Raw genomic sequence first — 13,376 nt, 5'->3', positions numbered from 1 at the left:
CGCCCCCCCGCCCGCCCGGCTCCCACTTCCTCCCGCCGCGCCGCCCCTTCCACATTACTGCGCCGCCAGGCCTGCCTCGCGCCAGCCCTGCGCCGTCGCCGCCCGCCGCCCGCCGCCCCGCGCCCCGTGCCCCGCCGCGATGAAGGCGGCCCAGGCTGTGAGCGAGGAGGTGACTCCGGGCGCGCCGTCCGTCAAGGTGGTCCTGGTGGGCGACGGCGGCTGCGGGAAGACGTCGCTGCTGATGGTCTTCGCCGACGGGGCCTTTCCCGAGGTGAGTGCCAGCCCCTCTGGCACGGCGCCCGCATCCTCCCCGTGGCCTGCCCTTACAGTGGGGGGTCGCAGGCACTTCTCGCTCTGCTATCCGGAGCGAATGCCTCAATGATGTGATCCGTAAAGTGGCAAGAATGGCACCTACCTGGGAGAGGTGTCCCGGGCACTGATTTCGGCAGCTCGGCTCAAAGCAGATCCTAAGAGGGCACCTGGTGGCACAGCATGGCTAAGAGGGCCTGAGGACTCTGCAGCCAGACTGCCTGGGGTCCTATCATGGCTCTGCCACTTACAGCTTGTGCCCTTGGGCAAGTCTCCTACCCAATCTGTGCTTGTTTCCTTAACTGCATAATAGGGAAAATGACAGTGCCCACCTGCCAGGGTCACTGTGAAGAGTAAGTTAATACCAGCTAATGGCTCAGCTCCGAGCCTGTGACTGGAAGGACTAAGCAAACATCTTTTTTGGGAAACACCATCTCCTGTCCCCTACAGCAGACATCCCATGGCTCTGCCGTGAGGGTAAGAACACATGACTGGTCAGACTGCTCTCCTCTAACAAGCTGGGTGGCCGTCAGCACCTTGCTTAGCCTCTCTGAGCCACCTCATGGGATGGAGGGACCTAGCATGATGGTGAGCTAGAATTGAGGAAGGCTGGGAGATGACCTGGAGTGGCACCAGGCATGCCCCTAATGGCCTGGCATGTTGACTGTGCGTCCTTCACCAGCATGCTCACTGACTGTCCAGGTGGACCCCTCCATCAAGCCACCTCATCTCCCTCCTACCATCCCAGCATCTTGCAAACTCCTGGGTTGTGCAAGCACCGGGGAGTCCCCCAGGGAAGGCCAGAGAGGGCAGGCCTGGTAACAGTGTCGAACCTTTCTTTCCACTGAAGTAACATCAAGCTGAGTTGCTTTGCAGCTTAGGAAACTGACATCACCTCCTCTGGCTAGTCACATTTGCTTAAAGTTGGGAGGGACATGTTTTTGGGCCCCCCAGATGCTACCCCTGGGACAACAACATGGTCTTGCCTTGGGGAACAGAGCCCAGTGGCAGTGCAGGTCTCCCTGGCCATGACCCCAGGTCTCTGCCTGCTAGACCCGCCTTCTGCTCATACTGCGATCCTTTTCCTGGAAGCTCTCCAAGCCCAAGAAACCAGCAGTAGGAGACCGGGGTCCCGTCTCCCAGGCCTCCTGCCTTGAGCAGGGAGTAGGCTGGGATTTGGAGGGGCCTCAGTGACTCTCGTTGGGCTGTGGGCCAACTTCAGGTTCAGGGCACAGGGAGAAGAGCAGAGAGAGCTCGTGAGGCAGGGGGGCCCTCCAGGCTGGGAGCCACTGGCATTTGGAGCAGCAACCATTCCCACAGGACCAAAGCCCAGGGCCCCACCGAAGGGCGGGGATGGGAGGGGACAGGAAGCACCAGCCCTGCCGTCCAGAACTAGCCGAGTCCTTCCTTGTCACCCTGGGACTTCCATGGGTGTGCTGTCCTGGGATGACTCTCCTCTCTCGGGCTATGTCCCCCATCCTGCCATAATTCATCGGTTGGTGAGCCCCATAAGGGCAGACCCAAGCCTGAATCATCTCTGCCCTGCCCTAGCTTGGTCGTGGCCCTGCCTTTCCAGCTGAGGGCAGCGCAACAGATAAGATTAGGTGCTCACTGGTCCCGTAGGCAGTCACCCTGCTGGGAGTTCAAAGAACACAGCAGAAAGTATAGACAGAGAAGGGTTGTGACCCACCACTAAGGGGCTGCCCCTCCTAGGGGCCAGGGCCTGACTCAGAGGGCCAGTGGGCAGTCAGGCAGGCAGGTTCAAGGTCCTCCTGAGTCATGGGCAGGTGGGGCCCCACCTGGCATGGGAAGAGCAGGAGGGCAGAGTCCCCCCATGCGGTGGCTCGACTGACCAGCCCTGAGCAAGTGAGGGAGGCCTGGGGACCCAAGATGCATCCGGTCTAGCATGCCCCTCAGGGGGCTTGTGTTGTGGCAAAGTTTTGAAAACCTCCTTATCTGTTGCTTGAACCCCATCTGTAAAGCTCCCCCTCCTCATCCCCTAATGTCGCTGTGTACAAAACCCATTGTGTTCCATTCCTCTGGCCTCGATGGAGAGGGAGTGAGCTCAGGTTCAGCGGGCCTGGGGTGTAGGGGCCTCTGGCCTGTGTGACCTCCTGAGGCTAACAGCACAGAGAGGTAGAAACGGGGAGGGCTTGGGAGGGGTTCTGGGGAGGTGTCCTTGGGGAGGAGTCCCAGAAAGGACTGGTCAGGGGTCTTGGTTGGCTTGTGACAGGTTGTGAGGCAAAGGAGGGACCCTAAAAAGCTGTGAGCTTTCCAGGACAGGTCTCTGGAGCTAATCTTGTTTATTACTTGCTCCCCAGTGTCCTGAACTGGACATGGAGAAGGTGCTAATGTTTACTGCATGAATGAGTGAGTGAATGAGTGAACAAACAAATATAGGTTAATGTCATTTCAGGAGGAGGGGACAGCATGGAGGAAGGCTCAGAAATGGGACAGTCTCCCCGTCCAGGGGGACAAAGATAAAAATAACAGTGGCTGGCATGTGTAGAGCGCTTATTTCGTGCCAGGCTCTGCATGGAGTTTCCCACTAAATCCTCACAGCAAGACGCTGTGGTAGGTACATCCCATACTCCCACTTTACGGTTGAGGAGAAGGCCTGGAGGTTCGGTGCCTGGCCAGAGCATTCCACTAGGAAGCGGCAGCTGGGCCTCAACCCCACAGCCAGCTACTTCCCAGAAACTGCCACACTGACTCCCAAAGAGGGGCAACACCATGACTCCAGGGCTCCTGTCCTCACAGTCTGCGCCGTGCCCCCTTTTTCCCCAGAGCTACACCCCCACGGTGTTCGAGCGACTCACTGTTAACCTGCAAATGAAGGGCAAACCCGTGGACCTCCAAATCTGGGACACAGCAGGTGGGTGTGCAAGCCTAGGGGAGGAGCAGGGTGGGAGGAGGGGCCCCAGATACCCAGCAGCCAAGCCTTACTCCCTCTCTCTGAACCGGGGAGGCCAACAAGTCTCCAAGGGACAGGTGCGGGCCAGGATTAGGGCCCCCAGGAATCTGAACCCTCCTTGCTTCTGGCCCTGCGTCTGCTGCCTCCCCCACCCTAGGGCAGTCCACTGTGTCCTGGAGACAAGGGGGACTCCAGGGCTCTTTCCTCAGGGATGAACTGCTCCTGGCCTCCTGAGCGTTCCACCCTGGATTTAGTTTCTGTAAGATCTGCCTGACCCTGACCTCTGCCCTCCAGCCTCCTGACCTTGCCTGCATGAGGATTCAGAGCCAGATCCACACCAGAGCGCAGAGATAACCTCAGGGAACCTCAGCAGGCCCCTGACCTTGGAGGGGCTAAGATGTGTTTGCCCAGGGTCGTGCCTGCTGCTCACTCCTCAGCCCTCAGGTCCTGGGCAGAGCAGGCCCCTGAGTGATGGCCTCAGTCCCTCCTGGCCTACAGGAGAACACTCACGCAGGCCTGGGCTGGCACGTCCCACAGACAGGCCAGAGGAACACTGCTCCAAGGGGGCATTCACGTGGAATGACCACTAAGTGCCAAATTTGTGTCAGACCCCATGGCACACAACCAGGCCCTGGTCCAGACCCCTGTCTGGTAGGGTGACCTCCCCAATGCTGGGGAGGTGCTGACAGTGGGCAGGTGACCACCCCCACTCTACCCAGGGCAAGTGGACTATGACCGCCTGCGGCCCCTGTTCTACCCTGACGCCAGTGTCCTGCTCCTCTGCTTCGACATCACAAGCCCGTACAGTTTTGACAACATCTCTAACCGGGTAGGTACTGGGGGAAGGTGGGGAGGGGCACAGCCCTCATGGCCAGGCCACTCTGCTGTGCCCCCACCCTTGACCCAGCAGGCTGTCAAAGCATGGCAGGCCCTGGATGACACTGATTCTAGTGCCTTTCGCATATACATGTGGAGACTGAGGCCCAGAGCAGGGCAGCAACTTGCCAGAGATCCCACAAGGATTTGGTGGCAGGGTCTGGCCTCTGACTCCCAGTCAAAAGTTCCTCACCTGCCCTGTGCTGGATTCAAAATACTGTGGCTCTTTCTACTGTGACCTGCCCTGAGAATGCTGGGTCACCCAGAGGCCCCAGCTCACCCAGCATGGACCAGCCCGGGCCAGCCCAAGGTTACATGGTCACCTTCTAGCAGCTCTCAGCCCCCATCTGTGTGACTACTGGCTCTAGCAGCCTCCCAAGATGTACCCCAGGTAGGTCAGGGGTTCCCAAGGCTGCTGGTTGCTCACTGCTCACAGGTGTCAGGAATGTGTTCCCCCTCCGACTCAGGCACAGCCCCTCCCTGCTGTTGCCAGGGCCTGTGTGGGCAATGGTGTGCTCTGGAGTTCCACAGAGAATGCCCAGTGATGGTGTTAATAATTTTCACAATGGTGTGGGCAGTGTTTTCTGAGAATTTACCGTGCATCAGGCACTGTTCTGGGCCCGTCCACATATGTACTCATCTACTCCCTGAACAACCTTACAGAGCAGATACTATTATTATCCCCAGATTGGATCACTTGCTCCAAGACACACAAACCGGGGCAGCCTGTACTATCCTGGAGACAAGGGGGACTCCAGAGCTCAGTTCTCGTGGATGAGCTGTTCTGGCCTCCGGAGCATTCCACGCTGGCTTTACATTTCCACCCATCTATTAAAGTGGTAGCACTGGGATTTGAACCAGGAGGTCTGTTCCATGTAGTCATTCAGAACTACTGATTGAACACCTCTGTGTGCCAGGCACAAAGGCCTGGGAGAGAAGGTGGTGGCTGTGACCAGGGGGCTAGCCATGTGTGGGGGCAGAGAGGGCAGGATGCTGGGTCTGTTTGGAAAGCAGAGTCATCAGGATTTATGGGTGGATTGGACGTGGGTAGAAGAGAGACATTTTGACCAGAACAACTAGAAGGTGGACCTGTCATTTCCTAAGATGAGAAGGAGCAAACTGGTGGGGAGAGAGGGGAAATGGGGGTCTGTGTGATGTCCCAGCAGAGGGTCAGGTAAGCAGGTAGAAGTCTGAGTCTGCAGTTCCTGGGAGAGGACAGGGCTGGGCAGATCCGTTCAGGTGCCACTGGTGGGAAAGAGCTGTGGTCTGGGGAGGTTGGCTGGAGACCTGAGGAGGACCAGGAGCGCAGGGGCCCTGGAGACGTAAGCCCCCCTCTCTGGCTTCCCAGCTGTGGTCCAGGCTGCAGTAACCAGGCCCCGACGCCTCACATTCCAAAGAGCAGCTGACACAGGATAAGAACACTCCCTCCAACCGGCAAACAGCTGCAAAACCATTTTGCTGTTTTATTTTTAAAGGATTATTTGTTTCCTTATATATTTTACCCAGTTTAGGGGATGGTTGTAGGAGCCCTTCCCTGGCAGAGAAGAAGGATTCTAGAGCAGATGGAATCAGGGCTTTGGGCTCCTCCTCCTGGGCTCAAATCCTGCCACTTCCAGTTGTCACCAAGGCCAAGTTACATAGCCTTTCTGAGCCTCAGTTACCACATCTGTACATTGGGATTGATAATAGACGTTCTTCATAAAGAGTTGGGGATTGGTGAGTCCATACATGTGAAGTCTTGGAGGCAGGCACAGAGTTGCTCCCCCTCAGTGTTGGCAGTGTTGATTATCATTGTTGGAATGTGCGGGGAGCAGGAGAGTGGCCCTTTCTCCCCATCTGCAGAGAGGGACGGCCCTCCCGACGGCCAACACATAACCCCCTCACTGCTACCCTCCCGGCAGTGGTACCCGGAGGTGAATCACTTCTGCAAGGAAGTGCCCATCATCCTCGTCGGCTGCAAGACTGACCTGCGTGAGGACAAGTCGCTGGTGAAGAAGCTGAGGAAAAATAAGTTGGAGCCCGTGACTTACCACCGGGTAGGAAAGCCAGCCAGGGTCGGGGTACCAGAAGAGGGAACTTCTGGGATATGCAGCTCCGCCCAGCCTCTCAGAGGCACCAGGCATCCTGTAGGCTCAAGGTGTGGGTCAGGGGAGGGGTCGCCTGGAGGCAGTCATGGGTTAGAAACTGCCAGTAGCTTGAAAGCGGTACCTGGAGTACTCTGGAAAGGAGATGGAGTGGCATGCACATCAGGTGGTTCCCCACTTCACAGACAAGGAGCCTGAAGCCCAGAGGGGACTGCAGGCCCCTCTCTGCCACATGCCTGGGAAGTTAATTAGTTGATGCCATGAAAGGCAGAGACCAAGGCCAGAACTGAGGCAGGAAACCCAGTGAAGCCACAGGAGTGCTTGGTCAAACCAGGGGGCAGGAGCTGTGGGTGATCTAGAAAAGCTCACCCTCCATTTTGTCCCAGAGACTCCCTGGGATGGCCAGGAGGGCTGTGGGGAGGCTGGATGCGAGGCCCCGACCTTCCAGCAGCCCCGTCGTCTCTCCCTGTTAGGGCCAGGAGATGGCAAGGGCTATAGGTGCAGTGGCCTACCTCGAGTGCTCGGCTCGGCTGCATGAAAATGTCCACGCTGTCTTCCAAGAGGCGGCCAGGGTGGCCCTGAGCAGCCGAAGTCGAAACCTCTGGCGGCGGATTACCCAGAGCTTTTGCATGGTCACCTGACAGCCTGGAGCCCACCCTTCCCCGACCACTGCTGTAGCACAGGAAGGAGCTGGGCACTGACCTTCTGCCCCCTTGGCTGGGCTGGACCCAGGCCCCAGGCCACAACTGGCAAACTGCATGTCAAACAGATGGGCACCACTCAGGCTGGGTCCCCGACCCTGGACTGGGATCCCCGGACTGGAGCGAGACCCTACTGAAGCCTGTGGTAGGGGGCTCCTGGGCCTACCAGCATCTAGTCCTGGAGTCCCCTGGAATCACAGACTCCTGGCTCCCAGCCCTGGACTGCTCAGCCAGGGTCTATGCAGCCTGGCCCATCCTGTGGCTGTTCCTGAGGCTGTACCTTTAGGAGCTGGGGTTTCTAGGGCCCTCTGGTGAGAATTCATACCCTGCCCCTTCTCCCTGCCCATCCCAGTGGTACCTTTAGCAACTAAAACAACGTCACTTACCAGTTGCATCGGGCCTCTTGTTTTGAAATGCCTTTACACACATGTTCCATCATACATAAGGGCACCTACCTCCCCATGAGTGGGGCTACTTGGATCCAAACCTGGCCTTATCACTTTAGGGCCTTGGGCAAATCACTCGAACCTTCTGGACCTCAGTGTCCTCACCTGTGAAATGGGCTCAATCACAGACAATGTCATGGAGTTTTTGGATAATTAAGAGCATCATGAAACATATGAAAAGAGCTTAGCAGGTGCCTTGCACAGAGTAAGTGCTCACAAAAGGTTCATAAGTGTTACTTTTCTTTACAATAAATACAACAGATAATATTGTATAGATGTAATATATGTAAATGCAATTGATAATATTGTATTAGGCTACTCCAGAGAAATAGAACTGATAGGAGATACATAGATACAGATATGGGTAGAGAGAAAAAGATTTTAAGGAACTGGCTCACACAGTCATGGAGCTGGCAAGTCCACAACCTATAGGGCAGGCTGGAGATTCAGGTTGATGTTGCAGTCTTGAGTCTGAATTCTGCAGGGTAGCAGGCTGGAAACTCAGGCAGGGTTTCTGTGCTGCTGACTTGGGGCAAAACCTTCCTTGAGAAACCTGTCTTTTCTCTATGGCCTTCAGCTGATTGGGTGAGGCCCACCACATAGAACTAGTCACAAATCCCCACTCCCTCAGTTTCATTAGCAACAGCTCCAGGGGCGGGGGTGAGGACTCATGACTCAGACTACAGAGCTGAGCTGTAGCGGGTGAAGTGATGTTAGGGGCCTGCTCTGAAAACCCCACCTGGATTATAGGCTCCGCCCTAGGGTTTTAATATAAGTTGCTGAGGAATGGGAAACAACTTTTGCTAGCCTAGATTGCTCCTCCCCCAAACACGCCCCATGCCCAGAATGTTCTGCCCTCCCCCAGGCCAGTGAACTAAGCCTAGCTCAGATACTTCTCTTCTCCTAATTTCCCTAGAGCCTTGATAGGTATGGTGCTATACTTTTCATGCTGACTCCTTGCACTAGACCTGAACTTGCTCGAAGTCAGGATCCTTGTCTCCTTCATCTCTTTGTTCCCAGCCTCTAGCTAAGGATGTGACTTGGCCTGTTGGCATTGACAAATGTTCCTTCACCTGAGTCAGTAGCAGATCTGGGTTTGAATCTCAATGCTGCCATTTTCCATAGTGAGATTTTATGAGTTACAGTCTTTGAGTTCACTATCCTGTCTGGCAAATGGGAGTAATTCATGTCCATCTTACAGGGTGGCTGTGAGGATAAAGTGGAAAAAATGTTTGTCAGGTGCCTAGCGCAGTGGCAGGCATAAAATTGGTGTGCAGGAAGTGTGGAATGAATCGTACGGAGTACAGCAGAGCTGGACAGTGTGTCCTATACTTGAGGTCAAAATGCCGAGCAAGATGCTGGCTCAGGCTCCTTCCCTGAGATAGCCAAGGACTCAACCGTCTGTCCCTTCAACAGCCTGGTGTCAAAGGAGCTGTCTGGTGTGCCCAGCACCACAAGAACGAGGGATGTTACAAAGGGAACCCACAGTCTGTGCCCTCAAAGCCAGGTCTGTGTGCAGTGCTCTGGGATAAGCACAGAGGAGGGGCCCCAACCCCAGCTCAAAGGGGCTGCTGGGAAGCTGCCAGGAAAGAGAAAGCACTTACCTGGAGAGAGAGACTGCCAGGTGAACATGGGAGGATGAGATTCTGCACCATGCTGTGGGACATTTTGCAAGTCGGGTGGGACAAGAGGATATGGGCCAAGGGCTGAGAGTATTAAGGTGGATGGAGTGACGGGCTTGGTCCTGGGAGGGCCTCAGTCTTCTCACCTGATAAATAGGAGGAATGAGCTCTGCCTTGCTGACTCTTGACTCATTATGTCAAGAATGAGATGATTAGAGAAATAAATAGGTGCAATGGTTGAATTTATTTGTCAACTTGGCTCAGCTACAGTGCCCAGTTGTTGGGTCAAACTCCAGTCTGGATGCTCAGGGAAAGTATTTCTTAGATGTGATTAACATTTGCATCAGTAGACTTTGAGTAAAGCAGATCCCCCTGCATGATGTGTGTGGGCCTCATCCAATCGGTAGGAAGCCTTGAAAGACAGAGGTTTCCCAAAGAAGAGGGTCACCTGTCCAGAGGTAGGACTGAAGTTCAACTGAGGCCCTCATTGCATTTCATCAGGTGTGCACGTGGGAGTCAAGGTCAGAAAAGAACTGCTACTGTGAGCGGAGGGAAAGCCACCTCTGGGGCAGGGAGGTGGAAGACACAGTGGTATGCCAGAAGGGGGCTCTGGGGCCACTGCACAGAGGGGGAGGTGAGCGAGTAAACAGTCCCCTCGGGCTGGCTGGAGAGGAGGGTCCCTGCAGGGGGCAGTTGAGTCGGAAACACACTCCTTCACTTTCTGTCCAGCCAGGCCTTGGCCACCCCCATTTACTTTCTCCGGGACGGTCCTGCTTCCCACAGCACTGCCAGCAACACGAGGGCACAGACTGGGCTTGCTGGAATCCCCTTTGCCGCGGCCTAGCCTATAGGAAGCACGAAGAAATACACGGTGGCTAAATGGATGAGTGCTCTGGGTCAGTGTCCCACTTCAGGGCCTCACCCATTCCTGCTGGATTGCCACGTAAGGCTCGCAGCTCCTTCATCCTCACCACCAGCACAGCCGTTTTTCCAAAGTGCAGCCCAGTCATGGCACCTTGAGCCTTTTACAATCCCTTTGCTTGAGAAGGAGCTGGGGAGATGGGCTCTCCTGCAACTGGCTGCAGCCCGCCTTACGCCCTTGGACACCTGACACTCCTGCCGCTGGCACAAGCCACACCTGGGGAGCATTAACAACTGGTACTGGCCTCCAGGCCTTTGCTTTGTTTCCCCTCCTCACCATGGCCATGCTGTTCCTCCCAATCATTGCCTGTTCAAACCCCTGGCCCCCAAATCCTTCACAGTGCAGCTCAGACACTGCCTTCTGGAAGCCTGTGGATTGGCCACTTACTCGCTCCCTCTCACTACATGCACAGGAGCACCCCTGCACCCCAAAGCATCCATTATCTCTGCCAGGTCCCTTGGTGAAAGAACTGGGCCTCTCTTCCTGTCTGTGGGAAAGGCCAGTTGGACTCCTTCAGATGACAGATCTGGTGGCGGGACCAGTCAGGACGGCGGGCAGGGTGGAGGCAGGAGTGGGACACCAGTTGGGCAGACAGGAGAAACAGGCCACCACATGTCAAGGCCAGGTGACTTCTGGGCTGGGAAGCCGCGCAGCATGATGGGTGGGGACGCTGGGAGCAAGGGAAGAATGCAGGCCTCTCCCCTGCATGAGAAATGCGAAGAAGGTGAGCCCCTTCCCAGACGGCCTGGGAAAGACAGACCCATCAGGTGGCAGGCGTCCAGCGTCAGGCCCGCATCCTGCCCCCCACCCCTGCAACATGCAGCCACCCCAGGTATCACAGGAGGGCACGGTGAGCGGCAGCCCTTGGAGATGCCAGGCTGAGGAGCCAGCGTTGTTATTATGGGTTGCTGTTCTCCTCCTCCTCACCCCTTAGGCCCCCCTTCCAATTCCTCACAACCCGCCTGGAAGGGCGGGTGCCATCAGATGACTGGGAGCCAGGGAAGGCACAGCCCAGAGGCCAGCTGGGGCCAAGAGCCACAAACCACAGTGTCTCCATTTCTCCACACCGCCTTCGCCCAGCCGTGGGGTTGTCTGCCGGAAAGGCAAGCAGTGGGGGTGGGGACCCCAAGTTGTCTCCTCCAGGACAGGCCATTCCCCGGCATCTTCAGCAGGGAGGGTGGGGCCCACGTATGAGTCCTGATGCTGCCATCTCCCCTGGGCTGCGACGGCACCCAGGGTCTCACTGGGTGCTCGGAGGGGATGGCACCTGGCAGCCCACCACTTCAGGCCACCCTGTTTGCTCTCTGGCCGCCTCCTGCTCCTTTGGCAGGTGAGAACGCACAGCCCCCAGGAAGTCAGCCCAAAGCCACTAGCTAGGGAGCCAACGAAGCCTGAGACTAGGCTGAGGGGCAGAGAGAAAAGAGAACAGAATACCTACATTCTGATCGCCTGCCCTGCATTCCGGGGCTTGATCTCCAAGCTCAACGCTTCTGATTAATAGGTCAGATCGTGAACAACAGAGGATTTTCCTGGGCTCCAATCCTGATTCTGGAATATACCAGCTCTGTGACAAGTCACTAGGGCTCTGCCTGTGTCCATTTCCTTATCTGTAAGAGAAGGGCAAAAGTTGAACCTCCTTCCTAGAGTGCTGAATTAAATGAGTTAATGTGACTGGGACTTACTCAGTGTTAACTACTAACTAGTGTTCTTGGCTGTGACATCAGGTTGTTGTTTTCTGTGCAGGGTTGTTGCAGGATTGCAAAGCAGAAGCAAGCATGGGCATCTTTGATGCAGGTTGGTCCCCTCTTCCCAATCTCTGTCATCAGACCCTGGGAGGAGAAGAGGGAACTTGGGCCCTCCTGGTAACAAGGACAGGAAGCCTCAGAGGGGAATGGCCATGGAGTACACGAGAAGGCTGGCTGGGTGCTCTGAGGCGAGCCAGAAGGGTGGGCTGGAATTTCCTCCAAGGCGAGTGTGTGCAGAGGAAACACCAAGCCTGCTCCAGTGCTGAGCGCAGGGCAGATGCTTGATGTGTTTGATTATGAAATATATGTTGGTTGTCTACCCTGTGTGGGCCCTGTTCTATGTGCTGCACACCAAGTGGGGAGTAGGATGTGGGCCAGGTCTTCTAAGCCTCCACCCTTCATCCTCTGTGGGAGCTACAGTGTGGACACAACCAGTGTGGGAGGGGAGGGAGTCCCCACCATGCATTCAGCAGCCTGCTCCTGCTATTGAGATAAACAGGAGGGGAGCCAGAGAGGGGAGCAGGCGGTCACTGAACTAAAGCCACACAGAGCTCGGCCCTCACACCCACGCATCTGGGACACGGTAGTCCTAGAACTACTAGCAGGGGATAGATGCTCACCAGCAGAGCATCCGCGAGCCCTGTCCAGCCAGGTGTTATAGATGACATTCTGCATATCCCACCTCATTCAGTCCTCCACAAGACCCTCATATTACAGGTGACGAAACAGTTTCACAAAGCTAAAGAGTGGGACCAAAGGCAGTGGGTGGCATAGCTGGGTGCCTGGACACAGGATAGAACAGGACTGGACTCACAGCCCCAGCTCCTGAACTCTCCTGGGCACTAGCCAGGAAGCTGGACCTCGACCAGCAGAGGGCAGCAGGGCCCATGTTGAGGCGGCTTTCCTCAGCAGGGGAGGCTGGCAGGCCTGCCCGCTGTGATGCACCCAGTCACTCCTGCCTGGGGTACTTTCAGCAACACACCACTCTACCAGCCGCCACCACTGAGCAGTGCCCACCCCAACATTTTACTGGGGAAAAAAACCGACTCAGAATGGCCAAGTGCATTGACCATTCAGCCAGCCTGGACAAACCTGGAATGCAATGTATGCCATCCAGAGTATGGTTCTAGGGTCAGGATCTAGGGTTCAAATCCCAGCCATACGCTTTCCACCTCCCAGGATTATAAGTGAAGTTTGGAGCTGGAGAGATCAAGGGAGACATCTTAGAGGAGCACTTCCCACAGCCACACAACGCGGGCTCACTTACCTTCTGCTATGCTACACCCGGGAGGCAGGTGGGTCCCAGGGATCTCGCTGCCAACTTCCTCTCCAGACTCCACCCAGAATCTGTAACATCATTTGGGGAGATGATCGAAATATTTAAGAAAGTCAAGGAACTTCAAGGAAGTGCTCCCAGAAAGTAAGGTGCTTTTTGGGAAGGGGACAGAGAGAAGGGGAGGATCTGGAGGACCCTGGGGTTCTTCCTGCTGGAGAACTCACCCACACGGAGACTCAGACGCTGGAAAGGGGATGGAAGGGGTTGGGAAAGGTCAGCTGAGTTTCAGTGTTCCCACCAGTATTCCCACCAACTGAAGGCGCTGAGTCATGTGACAAAGGGCTGCCTCCACAGCAGAGGTGACACCCACATACCTCCCTTTGGCCAGCCCTGCCACTTAGACACCCCCAGCTCTCTAACCCTTTTCACTTGCCCACCCAAATTCCTCCCCACAAATGAAAAAAGAAATGGCCTGATAAAG

General features: G+C 56.0%; 1 protein-coding gene across 2 annotated transcripts; it reads left to right on the top strand.

Annotated features, from left to right (window-relative positions):
• The first annotated feature begins 34 nt into the window (after nucleotides 1–34).
• Nucleotides 35–11,943, top strand: RHOD (ras homolog family member D). Of its 2 annotated transcripts, none has more exons than XM_073217495.1 (5): nucleotides 35–271; nucleotides 3,097–3,184; nucleotides 3,943–4,052; nucleotides 6,001–6,135; nucleotides 11,618–11,943. In XM_073217495.1, the coding sequence occupies exons 1-5, from the start codon at nucleotides 140–142 to the stop codon at nucleotides 11,738–11,740; spliced, it is 588 nt and encodes a 195-aa protein (XP_073073596.1). In that variant the 5' UTR covers nucleotides 35–139; the 3' UTR covers nucleotides 11,741–11,943. The 2 variants fall into 2 exon arrangements, with proteins under 2 accessions (XP_073073596.1, XP_017530973.2); XM_017675484.3 differs by lacking the exon at nucleotides 11,618–11,943 and adding an exon at nucleotides 6,657–7,276 and having other exon boundaries at nucleotides 43–271.
• Nucleotides 11,944–13,376: the final 1,433 nt, after the last annotated feature.

This window comes from Manis javanica, chromosome 11, assembly GCF_040802235.1.
Source record: "Manis javanica isolate MJ-LG chromosome 11, MJ_LKY, whole genome shotgun sequence".
In the NCBI taxonomy this organism is placed as follows: Eukaryota; Metazoa; Chordata; class Mammalia; order Pholidota; family Manidae; genus Manis; species Manis javanica.
This window is presented reverse-complemented; position numbering and strand designations above follow the sequence as displayed.

Coding starts and splice junctions, on each gene's coding strand:
- RHOD (XM_017675484.3), top strand. CDS start 140: ATGAAGGCGGCCCAGGCTGTGAGCGAGGAGGTGACTCCGGGCGCGCCG. Junction 272..3,096: donor CCGACGGGGCCTTTCCCGAG/GTGAGTGCCAGC, acceptor CTTTTTCCCCAG/AGCTACACCCCCACGGTGTT. Junction 3,185..3,942: donor CCAAATCTGGGACACAGCAG/GTGGGTGTGCAA, acceptor CACTCTACCCAG/GGCAAGTGGACTATGACCGC.